At 34.4% G+C, this 16259-nt stretch overlaps 1 protein-coding gene across 4 annotated transcripts in view; it reads left to right on the top strand.

Annotated features, from left to right (window-relative positions):
• The window catches only part of SPATA17 (spermatogenesis associated 17), a 161527-nt gene that overhangs the window by 73820 nt on the left and 71448 nt on the right, over positions 1-16259 (top strand). For 2 of the 4 annotated variants that reach the window (XM_065745400.1, XM_065745228.1), the window contains one exon: positions 10349-10818. The exons of 1 other annotated variant lie outside the window; for it this stretch is intronic. In XM_065745400.1, the coding sequence (XP_065601472.1) occupies positions 10349-10429 (81 nt within the window). In that variant the 3' untranslated portion in view covers positions 10430-10818. Of the gene's footprint in view, positions 1-10348; positions 10819-10868; positions 10917-16259 lie in introns of those variants that run through there. One more of the 4 variants, XM_065745315.1, reaches the window with a different exon arrangement.

Here is a 16259-nt window from a genome sequence, read left to right as displayed (position 1 = left end):
AGTGTCATGAGAAAGCAAGCTGGAAAGGCAGTGGTTTGCTGTAGAGTGAACTTAGCTTTTATGACTGTAATTTCAGTGGCACCAAAGTGAGAATTAGTACAGTCTGTACATATATAAAGATGGTAGGCAAGGTTGTTTTCAATTATTTCTTCTGTTTAAGCTAAAAAGTGTTTTCTTAAAAAATTATATACAAATTCTTTAAGAAAACAATGTAATAAATAGAACTGCATTCTTATTCACACTAGTAGGCTATAATCAATCAGTAATCTCCTATGTTGTACAGAGGATCTTAAATGTAACTTCATTATACGGTACATTTTTAAAAGACTTGTTTTTTCCTTAAAAACAAAGGTGGTTAAAATCTGTTAAATTGTTTTTTCCTGTCAAACATAGAAGACTAATATAACTATTCAGCAAAAAGACAGTTCTGCAACCTGGGAAACACTATTATACTAAACTACAGAGAATTTCAGAAACATAAAAAGCAGTTTTCAGCTTAGCATCCAGTAGAATTTTTTTCACAATTACGAGACACAGGAGTTACACAAAATCCTTGTAAGAATTGTGTGAAAAACATCTGCTTTTCTCTGTCACTTCATGCTTTATCAAGATTTTGTCTGTACTTAAATAATTTGTCCTAAATCCCTAAGAACTGGAAGTTTTGCAAATACGCGTTCCAGAAGTTGAAATAATTATCTTTGATCTCAGTGGATGCCAAGTTATTTTGGTTGTTTTTTTTAGATTAAGAAAAATCAGCAGATTAGGAGGTGAAGATAAGTGTAATCAAAAGAACAAAACAAGAGATTGTCTAAAGAAATAGCACTTGATTAGCAGTGATATAGTGACAGTCTGTCCTTCCATGTTACTATAGAGAAATGTTGCTTTAAGCTCCTGTTTTAATATTATGTGATATCCTCTCAATTTATGTCAATTTATCCTCTAAATTTATGGAGAGTGAGATGCAAGGAAATGTATTGCATACTTGGCTGGACTGTCATACCATATAAAAACACTGATACTGGACATGATATAACTAAGTTAATCTTTTGTTATTTGCTTATTATAATTATCAGTACCAAGATGGATGCTTATAATCTCAAATATTTGCATCTGGATGTGAATGTGATGAGTCTGAAAAACCTGAAAAAAATATGATAATACTGGTGTGGCTGAGAAATATCATGTTGATATTGGAAAAAAAACACAAACTATATTTGAGATTATAGAATTTAAAGAGCTAGTATAAAATCTAGGGAAAGTCTAAAATCTAAGGTTTCTCTTTTTTGCAAGTTCATTGTAAACTTATAGAAGCAGGCTTTTTCTTATAACTAAACTAAAATAATATTTTTCTAAGTCTTAGTCTTGTAGTTTGTTTTCAATATTTTTGCAGTTATAATTTGTTTTTCTGTTTCTTTACTGGCTTATGTGTTCTTCCGTATGAAGACTACATAAAAAACATATGATGACTGAGGAATACTAACTTCTTTTTCCCAATGAGTTCTGAATGCCAATTGAAAGCAGTAAAAGTCATACCTCATCACGTTAAAGTGGTACTGTTAGTTTTGTGAACCTTTTCTGGACTATAAGCTTATCAATACTTGTCTTGCATAAGAGAGCCAAAAAATAGATATTCTATTCCAGATGTCCAACAAACATCAAATAAAGGGGAATATTAGTTCCTTGTCTATATTCCTGTGATATAGTCAGGTTTTACCTTTCAGAATTGCCATGGCAGATTTCTAGCTCATATTTAGTGAATGGTCTGCCCAGTCTCCATGATTCTCTTCTGCAGAGCTGCTACCCAAACTGTCAACATTGTTCCTCAGGTTAGTCTGTGCCAGGTGCATTTGTCCATACTGAATTTTATTTGACAGACCATTCCTCTAGCCTGTCTGCATCACTCTGAATAATTACCCTCAAGTGTATCGATTGCACCCGTTAGTCTGTTGCTGTCTGTGAACCTGATGAGTGTACGTTCCAGCTGGACCTCCAGGTCACTTATGAAGATATTAAACAAGATAGGTCTCAAGACAGTGCCTGAGGAAATACAATTGTAGCCAGATTCTAGTTAGTCTACCAGTCATTAATTGCTACCATTTGTCGCTGATACTCCAGACAGTTACTGCATCCGTTAGTTTGCACATCTTGACTATAACTTACCAACCTGGATAAAAGGATTGTCAAAATATTATGTTGAAAGCCCTGTTAAAGTTCACACAGACACCATCTACTACTCTCATCTACAGTTCTAGTAATTTCTGCACAGAAGGCAATAAGGTTTGAAAGGCATTATCCAGAGCAATATCAAAGTTGATACAGTCTTGCTGAGTATTGTTTTTGCTGCATATGCCAAGTACAGTAGAATCAAAATATATTTTTAATTGATGTTATATGATTACAACTTTTGTTCAAAAAGGTACAACTGAAACTGATAAGAAAAAAATGTTTTCATATGAGGATTTCAGTTCAGATTTTTTCCTGCTTAACTCTTGGTGGCATGGTTTTGGCAAGTTAGAGAGACTTGCAACTTGATCTCAGCAGTTTAAACATTTTCTGGCTATAGTCCAGCGTGTTAAAAGTGGTTCTGAGTTTATCTTGGCAGTCAACACTTGGCACTGGCTTATTTTCTACTGTTAAGAGAATGTTTTGGTTTAACAGATTAGACAATGAAGGAAGCTGCTTTATGAATGGCATAAGTCAAGATACTTGATCTAAATGCATTATTTCCTAGTGCACATCCTGTTGCTAGCAGAGTGTACCTGATGGGCTCAGTTTAAAAGCACAAACACTATGATAAAAATGTATCCTTTGCTTTTCATCAGACACTTTTAAGATCCTGTACGTTCTTTCTTCATTGGAATCTAGTTAGGCATAGTTCCACCTCAGATTTAGTAACTTCGTTAAGGTTTACGCATTAGCACGTTTTCATATTCAACAAAATAATATTTATGCATCTTAAATTAACATTTACTCTCCTCCTAAAAATATATCTATATACATTTAAGCACCCTGCAAGATGTAGAGATTTGCAAGACAACAACAAATAAAGACCTCTTGGGATTCTGAGTACAAATTAAACTATTTCAAGTGCACATTTGTTTTTCAGCCCAGATTCAGTAAAGTTCAAGGGTATCCAACTATGAAATAGTAAGTGGAGAAATTCACATTGCTTTCTTAATTTAATTTACTTGATAAAAAATACATTAGGACATGAAGATAGACTATCATCTTTGTCAGTTTTGGTTCAAATATCAAACAGATATTGGGCAAAACATAGATTGGGTGGTGGTGTTTCTTAAAACTGAACAAGGTACTGCACACACTGTATCTCTGAGTGACAAATTGTACTTGTAATATTGATGCTGGCTCTGAATATGTCTAAAAGCACCAAAAGTGTCTACATAATGACGATCTATTCCTTCTCAGTAGATTACCTTTATGCACATAAATTAATTATCTGCATAGATATTTATAAAGGAGGATACACTTTTTAAAGCAAAGCTATTACATGTTTGAGAGGAAGAGCCGAACAGTATCTGGCTTGCAAATCATTAATAAATGGGCTAAATGAACTTAGAGGGTACAGCTGGGAATTCCTTCCCCTTGGCCAACTACAGTGACCTCAGGGTACTAAATATATTTAACAAATGCAAATTCAGACCACAAATCTTCATTGATGGTTGTATTGCACGTGACATAAAGGACAGGCTATTTTCAGATTGCAGATTGATTTTATATAGGCAAAGCTTACAAGAAAAATAATTCACTAGTCCGAATTCTTCTCTCTCTTTTTCTTTTTTCTTCCTTGAACAAAACTTCTGTCAAAGATGAGATAATTTGCCTCTTCTTGTGAGAAAGCACTGTAGGGTATGTTATAAATTTAATGCTAAATAAAAAAAAAAGATACTAAACTAAACAAAGGGAGATTTAGATTAGATATCAGAGAGGAATTTTTCCCTTAGAGGGTGATGAGACCATGGAACAGGCTGCCCAGAGAAGTTGTGGATGCCCCATCCATGGATTTGTTCGATCTTAAGGTGGATGGGCCCCTGGGCAGCCTGATCTAGTACCTGATTTTGTGGTTGACAACTCTACCCATAGCTAGTGGGATGGAACTAAAAGATCTTTGAGATCCCTTCCAACCCAGGCCATTCTATAATTCTATGATGTTGAATAATATCTTGTTCATTCAAAAATTTCCTGAAGAGTGGCTCAATCTATAGCATTCTCAAAAGGATCTCTACCTTCTATCATGCTATAGCTTAATTGGAGCAGCTATGGATGCTTATAGTGGGATCTGCTTTTGTTCCTCTGTCTGAGGTACTTCTAACCGCACAGGGGCAGAAAGAGGCCAGAACTTCTTTCCTACAAGAAAGTTATAGAGCTTCACTTGTTATCCAGTTATCTCTGAAATATCAGTTAGCACGGCTTAGCTGCTAAGAAAGCAAACACAGGTGATTGTAGGTTAGTAGTAGAGCACTTCTCAGAATATTGGAGCAAGAGAGGAATAGAGTTACAATTTCCATGTTAGACTGTCACAGGTGAACATGTGCTGCTCTGTTGTTCATACTAGAAACATCATACAGGAAGTATCGAAAATATATGTGATTGTCAGAACTCTGGTTTTTCAAATTCATGAACCATAAAATTTCATAATTTTTGGCAAGCCCTGTTTTAGTTTGTCTTTATCATTTATAGTTCCAAAAGATGAAATGTGTAAGAGCCAGTGGTAGTTGTAAAGCTCCATGAAAATTTAACTGTAATGATAATGAAATGTATCTTACATAAATTAAATAGCAATTAATGCTTTCTGTTTCTATTTGGAAGACAGGATATTAAAATGGTGTTTTTAGATTTCCTACTGTGAGCGTAATTTCCTGATTTGTTTTTACAACATATTATCATAATGTCAATAAAAGATTAAAGCTAACAAGTAAAAAATTTGCCTGATGTAAGTGTAACCCAGAAGGTTTTAAAGTTGCCTTTTATGATGTCTATACAGTACCATTTTATTTTAAGATCTAATGGCAAGTTGATTCAAAGGGTAAGATTTGCTCTTACAGAGTCATTAAAGGAAGTATAAAATTGCATTCCATAGTCACCCAGTCTTTTTAAATCAAAGAGTTTTATTGTTGTTAATGTCATTTGCATTTGCAGGAGGTAATTAGGAAATGAGTTAGACATCTTACTCAGGGCCCTCAAGTTTGTCAAGAAGAACCATAAACTTCCCTTGCGGGTAAAAAAAGATCAGACAGTTTAGGAGGAATATTGCAGACAATAGAGTGAAATGGATTCGTAACATCTTAGCTCACTTTGTAAAGCACTGTGTTGATCCACAATATGGAGAAGCTCAAAAAATTTTCACAGAAGCAGCTTTTCTCCTTGCACTTACACAAAAAAAAAAAAAAAAAAAATGTAAAGGTTTTAGAATAGGTAATAGTAGTGCACTGTCCAAGGGCGAGATGATGGCGCCTTGCTTTTCCCCTCTGTACTGTGCTGGCAAGCTGAATAAGGAAGGGCATAATTTTACCGCCTTTAACATAGCAGTGGTCACTTGTCTGTGTTTAGTGCGGGGAACTCTGATTAGGCAGGGTTTTCCTTGCAAGTCAATACCTCTGCTCTGGCACAATGAGATCCAGTCCCTAAGGCATGATACAGGCTTTTGTTATTATCTCTTATTTGATGGGTCTAGTTGACCCAATTGGTTAACACATTAACTTTTCAATTTTATAGCCCTAAGTCACAGAAGACCTATTCCTCATTTTTGGAAGGCAGAATTGTTAGTCTGTGCCCACTGCCCACAAGCCACAAAAAACAATCAAAACAAACACCACCAGAGTTCTGCCAAACAACTGTGTCCTGAACTTTATGGCTAATTAGCTGCTGAAACTCTGCCCAAGAAATAGGTTTTGTGGCCCATGGGAAGAAGTGTGTGGCCATTATTAATGTCCCAGCTCATATCTCTCCATAGGTCTTCTGAGCAATGCTGCTTAAAGAGTCTAAATGTACAATAGGGAATTAAAAATTATAGTACCCCTTTCACTGTCTGAAATATTGTAAACTTGTTTCACCGAGGCCAGGATTGGTGTCAATGTACTTTGTGTGAAAAGTGCAATAGAAGCATTAGTATTTGACAGCCCTGGTTGAAATAAGTGAAATTAATGGAGCTCTTTTCATATACGACAAGGCCATGGCACCCCTTTCATGCTGCTTACAGACAGAGAAAAGTCAATACTTTTTTATTACTTGATGCTGACCTACATTCTGCACTACAAGTGCCAGGCCCACTAATTGGTTTCAGTTGTGAGAAAAGTTTGCCCCAAAGAAGCATGAGAGCAGATAAATCAATCTTTTTTAGGGTAGCTTAGTGGGTTTTGAGCACTTGAAATGACATTTGTGTTGTATTGACAGAATGGGTTGTTACACTCATTTTGTCATGTCAGAAGGCCCCATACTAGTTGGAAGTATTGTTAACCAGTATTGATAAATTTGCTAAGAATAAAAGTTAGCTGGATCAACGTTTCACTTGAATAACAACTTGCCATTTCTGGTTTACTTTCCTGTTAGAGACCTCTGTGGCTATTAATAGGTCAGGAGGTCTACAATAACTGTTCAATTTAAAACTCTAATTTTACTATTACAAGCATTAAGATCATAGGGATACTTAAATAAGACCACAGTTTTAAACAGGGTTGTGGACTATGACTGTACAGTGGCTCTTGGCAATGCTGCCTGATTTTCAGATGAAGTACGTACATGAGCTGTGTCTCATCTTCATGGAGAAAGCAAGATTGAACAGTGTGCTTACCACATACCAAGGAACATTAGCATGGATTTTTTAAGCAGAATTTATCACTGCCTTCTCTAAAATCATGTTATTTTTTTTTTGTAGATACTGATTTTAAGCAAAAGATAAAAGATATTTGTTCTCTGTTTTTACTGTGTAGTAACATAGTACACGTGAACACAGAAGCAGTGTTCTAGCAACATTTCCTTCTGCCACTGACTTGTAACTGAAGTTTCCTAAAGCCACAGGTGTCTATAGGTATCAGTGATAAAATATTCAACAAAATGAATTGTTGTCTTTACAGAGAAAAACTATGGAACACTGTTAACCAGAAATCAAAGTTTCTTGTAACCTAATTGCTCAAAGCTTTTCACATGCTTATTGGCTTCTTAATTGTTATGGACTTGATAGATATGCTGTAGAAAGTAACCTGAAGTGTATATCCAGCAGCTAAGAATAAATTGTTGTGGTGGTACTTTCTGGCCTTTAAATCTGTGAGTGGACATGCTACTGCTGTTTGCCTACTTTGGACTGAGGTGGTTGACTTTTCACTTCATTAGATTTCCCAGCTTGAACGTGTTTTCTAGCTCATTGCAAAGTGCATTTTTATATTATAGGAAATAGTACTGTGCACTCAAGAATGTTTGGATCAAAACGCTGTTAGTACAAATCTATCACTAGAAATATGAGGCAACACATTTTTAAGGCCTTTTAGCTGATATTCCTACATTCAATTGCAGCTCTGCAAGCTTTTTCTTGTTTGCCCATTGTTTGTGTGTTGTCTTTGTATTTATGTATGTCCGTGTACACAGATGTGAATTTTCTCTAGAATTTTCTTTAATAATAACTTTCCAAAGATAAACTATGTGAGAATTTGGCAGATCTAATCTACGGCATCAGAGTGTGCTAATTGAGATAAATCTTTGTTTGGTGGCTTTATGTCTCCTTTTTATCTCAGTTGTTTGGAACTGATAGCACACAGGGCAGTTAAGTAGTCAAATATATTGAAAGGGTTCATGGATCTTGTTAAGCTTTGCTATTTGGACTGAATCACTTAAAATTTACTAGAGTGAATGGAATCAAAGCTTGACAAGTTTAGAAAGGAAGTGTTATATTAACTTGGCTTGGTTTGAGAATTTAAAAATAGGTCTCGTGTCATACAAATTACAGGTCCCAGATGCTGGGAATTATATTGCACTGTAAAAATGCATTGTTGAAAAAATTAATAAATGAAGAAAACTCAAATTCATGCTCATAAGATCTTGGAATGGCAAAACTCTATTTCACCAGTACATGGGAATTTGCATTCGTAAGCTAATTTATTCCTGCTACCATTAATGATGGGATGAAAATATTGTTGGAAGAATGTTTTTCTGCTCTCACAACCTTTGTTCTTGCAAAATAATTTTTTTTCTTTCTTTCTTTCTTACGCTGTTAAAAAATTGATTAAAAACTGTCTCTTTAAATGTAGAATTGACTGGGTGTCTTTCCCTGAAAATAAATCTGTATTTTATGTGCATTTTGTGCAGTGTTCGTCTAGTATTCATTATATACTTCTTTAATTAGTCAAACTGTAAGGCCAGTAATAATTCTATTATCCGTCAGACTGTGTGATGTTTCCCAAATGTGGTTGAACATAACTGCTGTCGTCATAATCAGAGCCAGTTGTTTAAATGCTCAGTTGTGAGTATCTAGTGAGATAGCTTTAAATAACAAGATAAACAGTGCATCTGCCAACCCAAAGTAATCTTACACTGAGGGGGCGTGTGGCACAGAAAATTTCCTCTTTGTCATCTTGATTTCAGTTTGAAGCTGGACCTGGGCTTAGTTCCAGCTCGAAAAACTGTTCACTTCAAAGGCTCCTAAATCGTCCCAAGGAGCTAATTTTGGCAGCCAATTGTTTTTGTTTGGCCAGGCATCCTAATAGCAAAAGCCGTCTGCTCCAGCAAATGAAGACTTCTTCAGTGCTCAGAGTCACCATTACTGATTTTATCCTGATGCAGGGGGTGTACACTGGTTTTCCTGTCTCACCCCAATTTCTCTGCTTGATTTTGTGTGTGTGTGTGTGTGTGTGTTTTCTTCCCAGATTGTTAAATCAAAGCTTGACTTTCCTGTATGTAAATAAAACTATATTTCCTATTTTTAAAAGAAAGGATAGTCTACTCTGTTCTGAGTTGCCTGAATGGACAACTTTTCCTGCATTATGATGCCAAACACATAATTAAAATTAAAATTCTGTGCTATTCTTCATTATAATATGAAAATATGCAACTAGGCTGTTTCTGTTGGGTAAGAAACTAGGAGGTACGTTCATTAGAGGATACCACAGAGGAAGTATTTCATTTTGAATGTATATATCCACCTTGCTGTTTTAAGATTTTTGCTCTGGAGTGTCAAAGGAATCATACCGAGTACATTTAAGTACCAGATGTAAGAAAAGATATGGCCACGGTGTGGAAGTATGAAGTGTGGGAGGTGAAACAGGTGCACCAAGTTGGTGTTAGCATGAAGCTTACCAGAACTCATAGTCATTTTGCCTGCTTATGGAGATTCAACTGAACTGTGGGCTGTGGAGTAGGTAAATATAAATTATCCAGGAAATGATAATTCTACTTCATATCATCCTTTAGGAAAAAAAACACATTATTTTGTTTTTGTGAGAAAACCAAACTTTTCAAATTCTGAAATGTGTTGCAAAGCTATAAATGTTGGCTTGTCCTCAGACATTTTATGAAGTCTCATTGCATCTCCATAAAACCTTTTCACAAACATCATTTTGACAGAGGAAAGTTTTCTCTTAGAACTTAATCATTAGAGCCTGGGAAGCTGATAACTCCTCTGTAGCATCTTACTTCCTAAAAATAAAGAAGATTTTGATGAACAAGTATTTTCCATGGCTGATAATGTTCTTAATATTGCAGAGTCGATGAAAATATCTTTTTAGGAATGTTCTGAACAGCCATGATACTAAATATTGTCTTCCTATAGGTGTTAATTAATAAGTAGCTAAATCAGAATAATATTTAGCATTCTTAGCTTATTAGACTTTCTTGTTTGTCAGTTGTGTTTCCATTTTACTCTAAGGCAAGGTTCTCTTTCATTTCACTTATTCAATCTGGATTTGTAAACATTTGCATTTTAAAAAATTCAGAGCAAGAATGAAGAAATTTTCCAAGGAAAAAAGTGCTCAGAAATCATCCTGCTTGTATTTTTTCAGCCATAATTCCGAAGTGTCAATTTAATGGTCAGTTGATAATACTAGTATTTATGTAATATATATCTTTTTTTTTTAATTCCGTCTTACGCTGCTGATTTTATATCTATAATCCAAGTTTAAACAAGGTAGAAAAGTTAAAAAATAGCAAAAAGTAACCTGCTATCTTTATCTCATCTGGTTCCTACAGATAAGGATAGAATTTTATAAACTCTGAGTCATAAAAGGCAGTAAAATCTGTAAACTTGTATACACTTTTTTAAATTTGTCATTTACTATGAGAAGTAAAAGGTAAAGATGTGAAAGCTAAATTTAACACTCCTTTTTGTCTCTTTTTATTTCTTTAGGACTTTCAAACTGTGTTACCATCGATTGTTCTCTTCGAGAAGTTTGGAAAAACTTACTCAAAAGCTGGGCAAATAGTGTGATCATTCTGTAAACTATGCAATGTAAGATGCTTGATAAGTAATCAATAAATGTAATACAGCAAATGCACAGCAGTGTGTTGACTGAATGTCTCATAAATTACCTTTTTGTTAAGTGATGTATATATGTCTGAAGTACTGTTAATTGATTTTACTTGATCTTTAAGCAATACAGCTTTCAACATTAATCAAAGGTGGGGGGGGGAGTTGTATGTGCTTTTGAAAAAGAAGCCAGTATCATTTCAGGAAAATTGGATGACACTTAGAAATTATTTCTGAAAATGCTATCTTTAATTTAAATGGAAATTCTTTATGATACAAAACTAAAGAAACCAAGTAAAAGACTCCAAAACATACTTATTAGAGATATGCAAGTGAAGCTAGCTCTTAAAAAGAGAAAGAATTAACAGTTAAGTCTATTTTTTTTTACTCTTGACTACAGATATACCTGTTTCATCATTGTTCTTCATCATTTTCTCTACTAATCTACATCCTTTTTGAAATTCATCTTTCAGAGGGACAGTGAAATTAGGTAGGCTATTTAAATGTAGAATGCTATTTTAAAATCTTTTAAGTCCTGTGTGGATGATATAACTTCACTGTTGAAGAATGTTCTATCAGCTCCATACATACTTTGTTATAAAATCAGTTTTTCTATCTCTACTTAATTTTCTTTCTCAATATCTATGTATTTAGTCTTGGTCCCATATTAAGCAGCCTTTTTACATAGGAACATACTCATGTGATGTTTAGCAAAGAACATATCTATCTGATCACACAAAACTGGAATCAGACTGCTGTTTTCTAGCATGCAATTCAATTGCAAAATGTTGAATATCTTCAGAGCTCATTAATTTCAAAAGACTCAAAGAAGTTCAGCATTTTGTCAGGACTAAATAATAAATTAATTCTTTAAACTACACGAATGAAAAAAAATAAAGAAAACAAAGCAGAATTTTTCATCTACAATGCTCTCTCTTCAGTTCATTTTAATGCAGTATTTTATCAGATAGTATTTGATTACAGCATTTGAATAAGATATTCAGTGATAGGCTTTTTATTACTGAATTTTGTTTTATTATTTTCTTGTCTTCTCCAAGTGTTCAGGAAAACTATAGGATGTAGGTTTATGTAAATACATATGAGCACTTTCTGATCTAGGATTCTCAAATTTCGCTTCCATAGGTTTTCAGCTGCTTGCCACTGTGGAGAAGTTCTAGAACTATCATACACAAGAGTAAAGGTTCTTTCAGTTCCATTGTAGTAGGTTATGAGTTTTAAGTATTGGTTGTAGTGTTACTACTTCTTCAAATTTGTGATTTTCAAGGTTTGAAAACTTTATTATTCTACATGGAAATGAGAAATTAATTCTGGAAAGTGAGATGGAGACACATCAGTGGATGAGTCTCTCCATTAAGATTTAATCTGATCAAGTGTATTCAAAGTGCTTTAGTTGTTTGTGGAGGGGATTGAACATGATACATTTGTGCAAAACTGTTGATGAATAAAGATGCCACAGTAATTTTTAGATGTGAGAGCTATCTATTTGATTGCTTCAGCTTTAAGGTAGTTCATCACTTCAGAGAAATTCACCCTGTGTTGCCTCTTTAACTTCATACCACAGTTTCCCATCAGTTCGATTAGAAATGGCAATGCCTTTATCAGATTAATCTTTCTTTCTTCATTTCAGTATCTCTGACCCCAGGACTAAACAAAGCTTGCCTTGCAGACCAGCACTGCAATAGCAGTAGTGCTCCATAGCAAAGAGTCTGCAGCACAGATGAAGGTTGAAACCTTTTTTAATTTAATTTTTTTTACTAATATACATATATAAACCCAAGAAATATATATACATGCATACATGCATTTGCCTCCTCTTAACAAATAATGAAACAAATGAAAAAAAGATACAACAAAAAATACAAAAACATAAAATACACATTTTTTTGTTTTTCTAATACACAAGCCTCCTTACACTGTTCACTGTAACTAATAAATAAAATTCCTCCTTTCCCTTTCCCTTTCCCTTTCCCTTTCCCTTTCCCTTTCCCTTTCCTTCTCCCTTTTCCCTCCACTCACTCACTATTTTATTGGGCAGATGATCAGATGAATTGGTAATTAATCTTAGTCATTTAAAGAATGAAATTCATAGTGAAAAAACAAGGAAGCCATTGTAGAATCTTTGTTGAACTCCACAGCTGCTGATAAATTCATACACACCATTCTTCCACCATGTAGAGATTTTAAAATTATTATTACTCTCTGAAATTGCATATAAACACATATTAAGAGTTGAGAGGATTATCCTTAAGATATTTTTCAATGTAGAAGCATATATATCTAAGGAACTTCAGATGCATCTTGACTTTATTTTAGTTCCTACTTCCATGCAGATGATACACAGCCCAAGATCCCTTGCCAGCTATGTACAGATGAGGCTGATAGAAAAAACTCTCATTATTGAAAGGAGAAGTTACTAAACATCTAAGATCTCAGTCTTGGGATGCCTTCAACATGATAGACTACATTTAGAAAAGATGCTCAGAACAAATAAGCTCAGACAGGGAACACCAGTGGGTTATTTTATAGTGGAATCAGATATCATGAACAATTAAGAAGTAACACGTAAGTGTATGCAAGCAACTCTACAGCATACAGGGAAGAAGATGAAAGGTAAATTTTAGCCCTTGGGTAGACTACCACTTCTATTTTGATAATCCTCTGTAGCAAGCAAGTGAAAATGTCTGGTAAAGAAAATCTTGTTTTGCTTTCTTGTTTAAATGAAATGTTTCACTGAAAGCAAGCTTACGGGGTTGATAGGTTTTTTTTGTCTAAACCATTTAAAATTAAAATTTTAATATTTTTGTTCACTGCAATAATATAGAAACTGACACAGTAAGGATTTTCATGTAATCATTCATAAACTGTCAATCAGTGAGTGATTGTGTGATTTTACATTGCTTCTTGGTTATGTATCTTACTGATATAGTTTACTGTATCATCTTGGATGATCAGATTACATTTTTAATTATATTTTAATAATAATATAATATATTTTAATAATGTATTTTAGTATTATATTTAATACAGGCTTTCCTTGTTAAGAAAATTGTTACTGCATAGTGTATATTTTAGTGGAGATTTTTCTGTTTTATAGGGGATGTTGGAAACTACTCTCACAGTTCAGTCTTAAAAATACAGGATGGGTATAGATACAGGTATAGGGAAAGGAACACTGAAAATGTGAAGTGAACTCATGAATCTGAAAGATATATAGCTTCCTAGAAATCTAGTGGGATGTGATAATTGACAGACTACTCACAACAGTATCCAAAAATCAAAAGAATCACTGCAATTCCAGTGGAATAGATTACTATTTGTTGTAAGTCCTTAAAAAAAAAAAAAAAGTGATTACTTTAATTGCCTCATCAAATAAGGTCAATTTTAGTTGTAAAACAAATAAATAAATAATTTTAACAGTAAAGCATCCATACCTAAATTATACCAAAGCATCCTAGTAGCTGTTTCCTACAAGAATAAAATATATATCTTCAGCATGAAGCTAGAGATGCACAATCCTTGCTTCTCAGACACAGAAACACAAATGTTTTGTTGTCATTTGGACTGATTTAACCCTCTTGCATAGAAGAAAAAAGTACTGTTGGGCATTTTTATACTTCATGGCTTAAGAGGCTTATCAAACACCTTCAGGAAGGGGCAGATACCTGGAAGAACCTGTAATAACATCTTGCTGGCAGAATGTTACTATGCCACTTGTCTAATGCATAAAAAGATTGTAACTTAATACTTTGACACTCTGTGCTACCTGTTCACCTTAAATATATCATGGATCTTGACGGAGTCAAACAATAATGTTATTTATTCCTATAGCACATACACTGGCCCCCATTCCGGGTGTTTAAGATTCAGAGCATTTATGCTAATAATCTTTGGGTTTAAATTGTAGTGGGGATCGCTGCACTTATAAAAAGGATTCAGGCAAAGTCATTAAAATGGTATATATTTCTGCTACAAGTTGCTCACAGGATCTCACATCATGAGAATTTTCAGGGATACTTGAAATGTCTGGTAACACTTCTTCTAAAAAAATCTATATTCTGTTACCCTGTGGATTAATGGTCTTTTGGTGTTGCTGCCCAATAATTTTGTTTGAATCCTACATAACTGATGTCATTAACACAGAAAATCTCTTAATTTAAGCAATTTAAGGGCTGTCTTCTGGGTTGATCCAAGATGCTCTCAATGCTCCTTATAGAAAACCTTTAGCTTGTAATGCCCTCTAGAGGCAGAATTACTATAATAGTGTTGAGCACATTTTGATTTACTCTGTGCAATTTTCTGGTCCAAATTTGATGTTGTAGCTTTCAAGCAACAGGCCATTTTTTGGTTGGTTGGTTGTTGTTTAAAGTAAAACACACTTCAAATTGTATGATAGAATAGGTCCTGATGGTAGGAGCACTGCAAGTGATCTAGGTCCTTCATTCTGAATGTACAGTGAGGGCTATGTCTAGTTGAGTAGTGACCACATTTAAACTACAAAGTAAAATAATGACACTTGTAAACAACAACAGAGTTTGACATACCAGCGCTTGACACTGAGTAAAGCTCTGAGAAGATCAAATTTCAGAAAATATTTCTAGCAGATTATTGATATTCCAAAGTGTGCGTTTGCAACATGTCCTTCATCAGTCAATGGTTCTCAGTTTATTTAATCCATAAGTGCTGCATAGAGGAGTCTGTTAGGATAAGGAGCTTGGACTCTTTTGGACAGCCATAGGATCTTGTATTCAGAACAGTAGAGACCAAAAGCAGAGTAAGTCTGTTATTCCTTAACTGTAAAAACTGGGTATTGAAACAGAAATACTACAAACATAAAGGAGTCATGATCTTGTCATCAGAAACAGAATTTGGACCTTGGAACTCTATTTGTCTTCACTGCTTTCTTAATATATTTTTTAATTTGTTTTCTTTCACTAATTGACAAGGGTTTCTGATAATTCTGGAAAAATGTCAGCAAAGAATATCAGATACTGCAAAGCTGGCTTGGCTTCCCATTCCTCCATCTTTTAATAGTTCAGCTCATTAATGAGAAAATCATCTGGCTGCTGGCACAATCAGATGCAGTCACTTATCAGTACATTGAGTTCAGTTTATAGTACTCCGATTCATATTCATGATCAGAGGATGCAGTGGAGCAATTCATTAGTGCACTGCTGCATTAAGCAATCACTGACAAAATGTGACATATTGAGAGTTTGCATTAAACTGCTTCCTTTGAGAATCTTTTGGTTAAGAAATTCCTAAGTGCAGAAATCTATTGAGATAAATCATTCAGGTACTTCAAGAGAAAAGCACTGATGCTCTAGGTATATAATGTTTAGTTAAAAAATAATCCACTGACTGGTGTTGTTGTATGTGAGGCATGAAAGCATCTTCACATGTAAGTTAAGACTAACATAACAACCAATAGTGTGTATAGACTAGATTAGAACTGTCCCAAACTGAACTCTCTTATCTCTTTACTACTTTATGTTGTCTGATGAATCTTAGTATTGCTTTTGTTTTGGGTGAAACTATTCAACAACATAAAAGAAACCTAACCATCTACGTTCTGTATCTCTGGTTACTGTACAAATAAGGGGAACTTGCAATTACAGGCCATGCATTCTCATACCTCAGTAACTGTCTTTAAAGAGGGGCAGCACTTACCAGTTTCTAAGATGTGCTTCTTGTGAAAGGAAGTTGATAACAGGTTTAGTTGCCTTTTCACCTTTTGTCCGTACATTTGTGGCATGGCATGGTGGTGATTCCT

The sequence above is a fragment of the Cyrtonyx montezumae genome, unplaced genomic scaffold (genome assembly GCF_038088225.1).
Source record: "Cyrtonyx montezumae isolate F1298 unplaced genomic scaffold, pur_monq_1.0 scaffold_0, whole genome shotgun sequence".
Lineage (NCBI taxonomy): Eukaryota > Metazoa > Chordata > Aves > Galliformes > Odontophoridae > Cyrtonyx > Cyrtonyx montezumae.
Note: the sequence above shows the minus strand (reverse complement) of the source record. Positions and strands in the feature narration are given on the sequence as shown.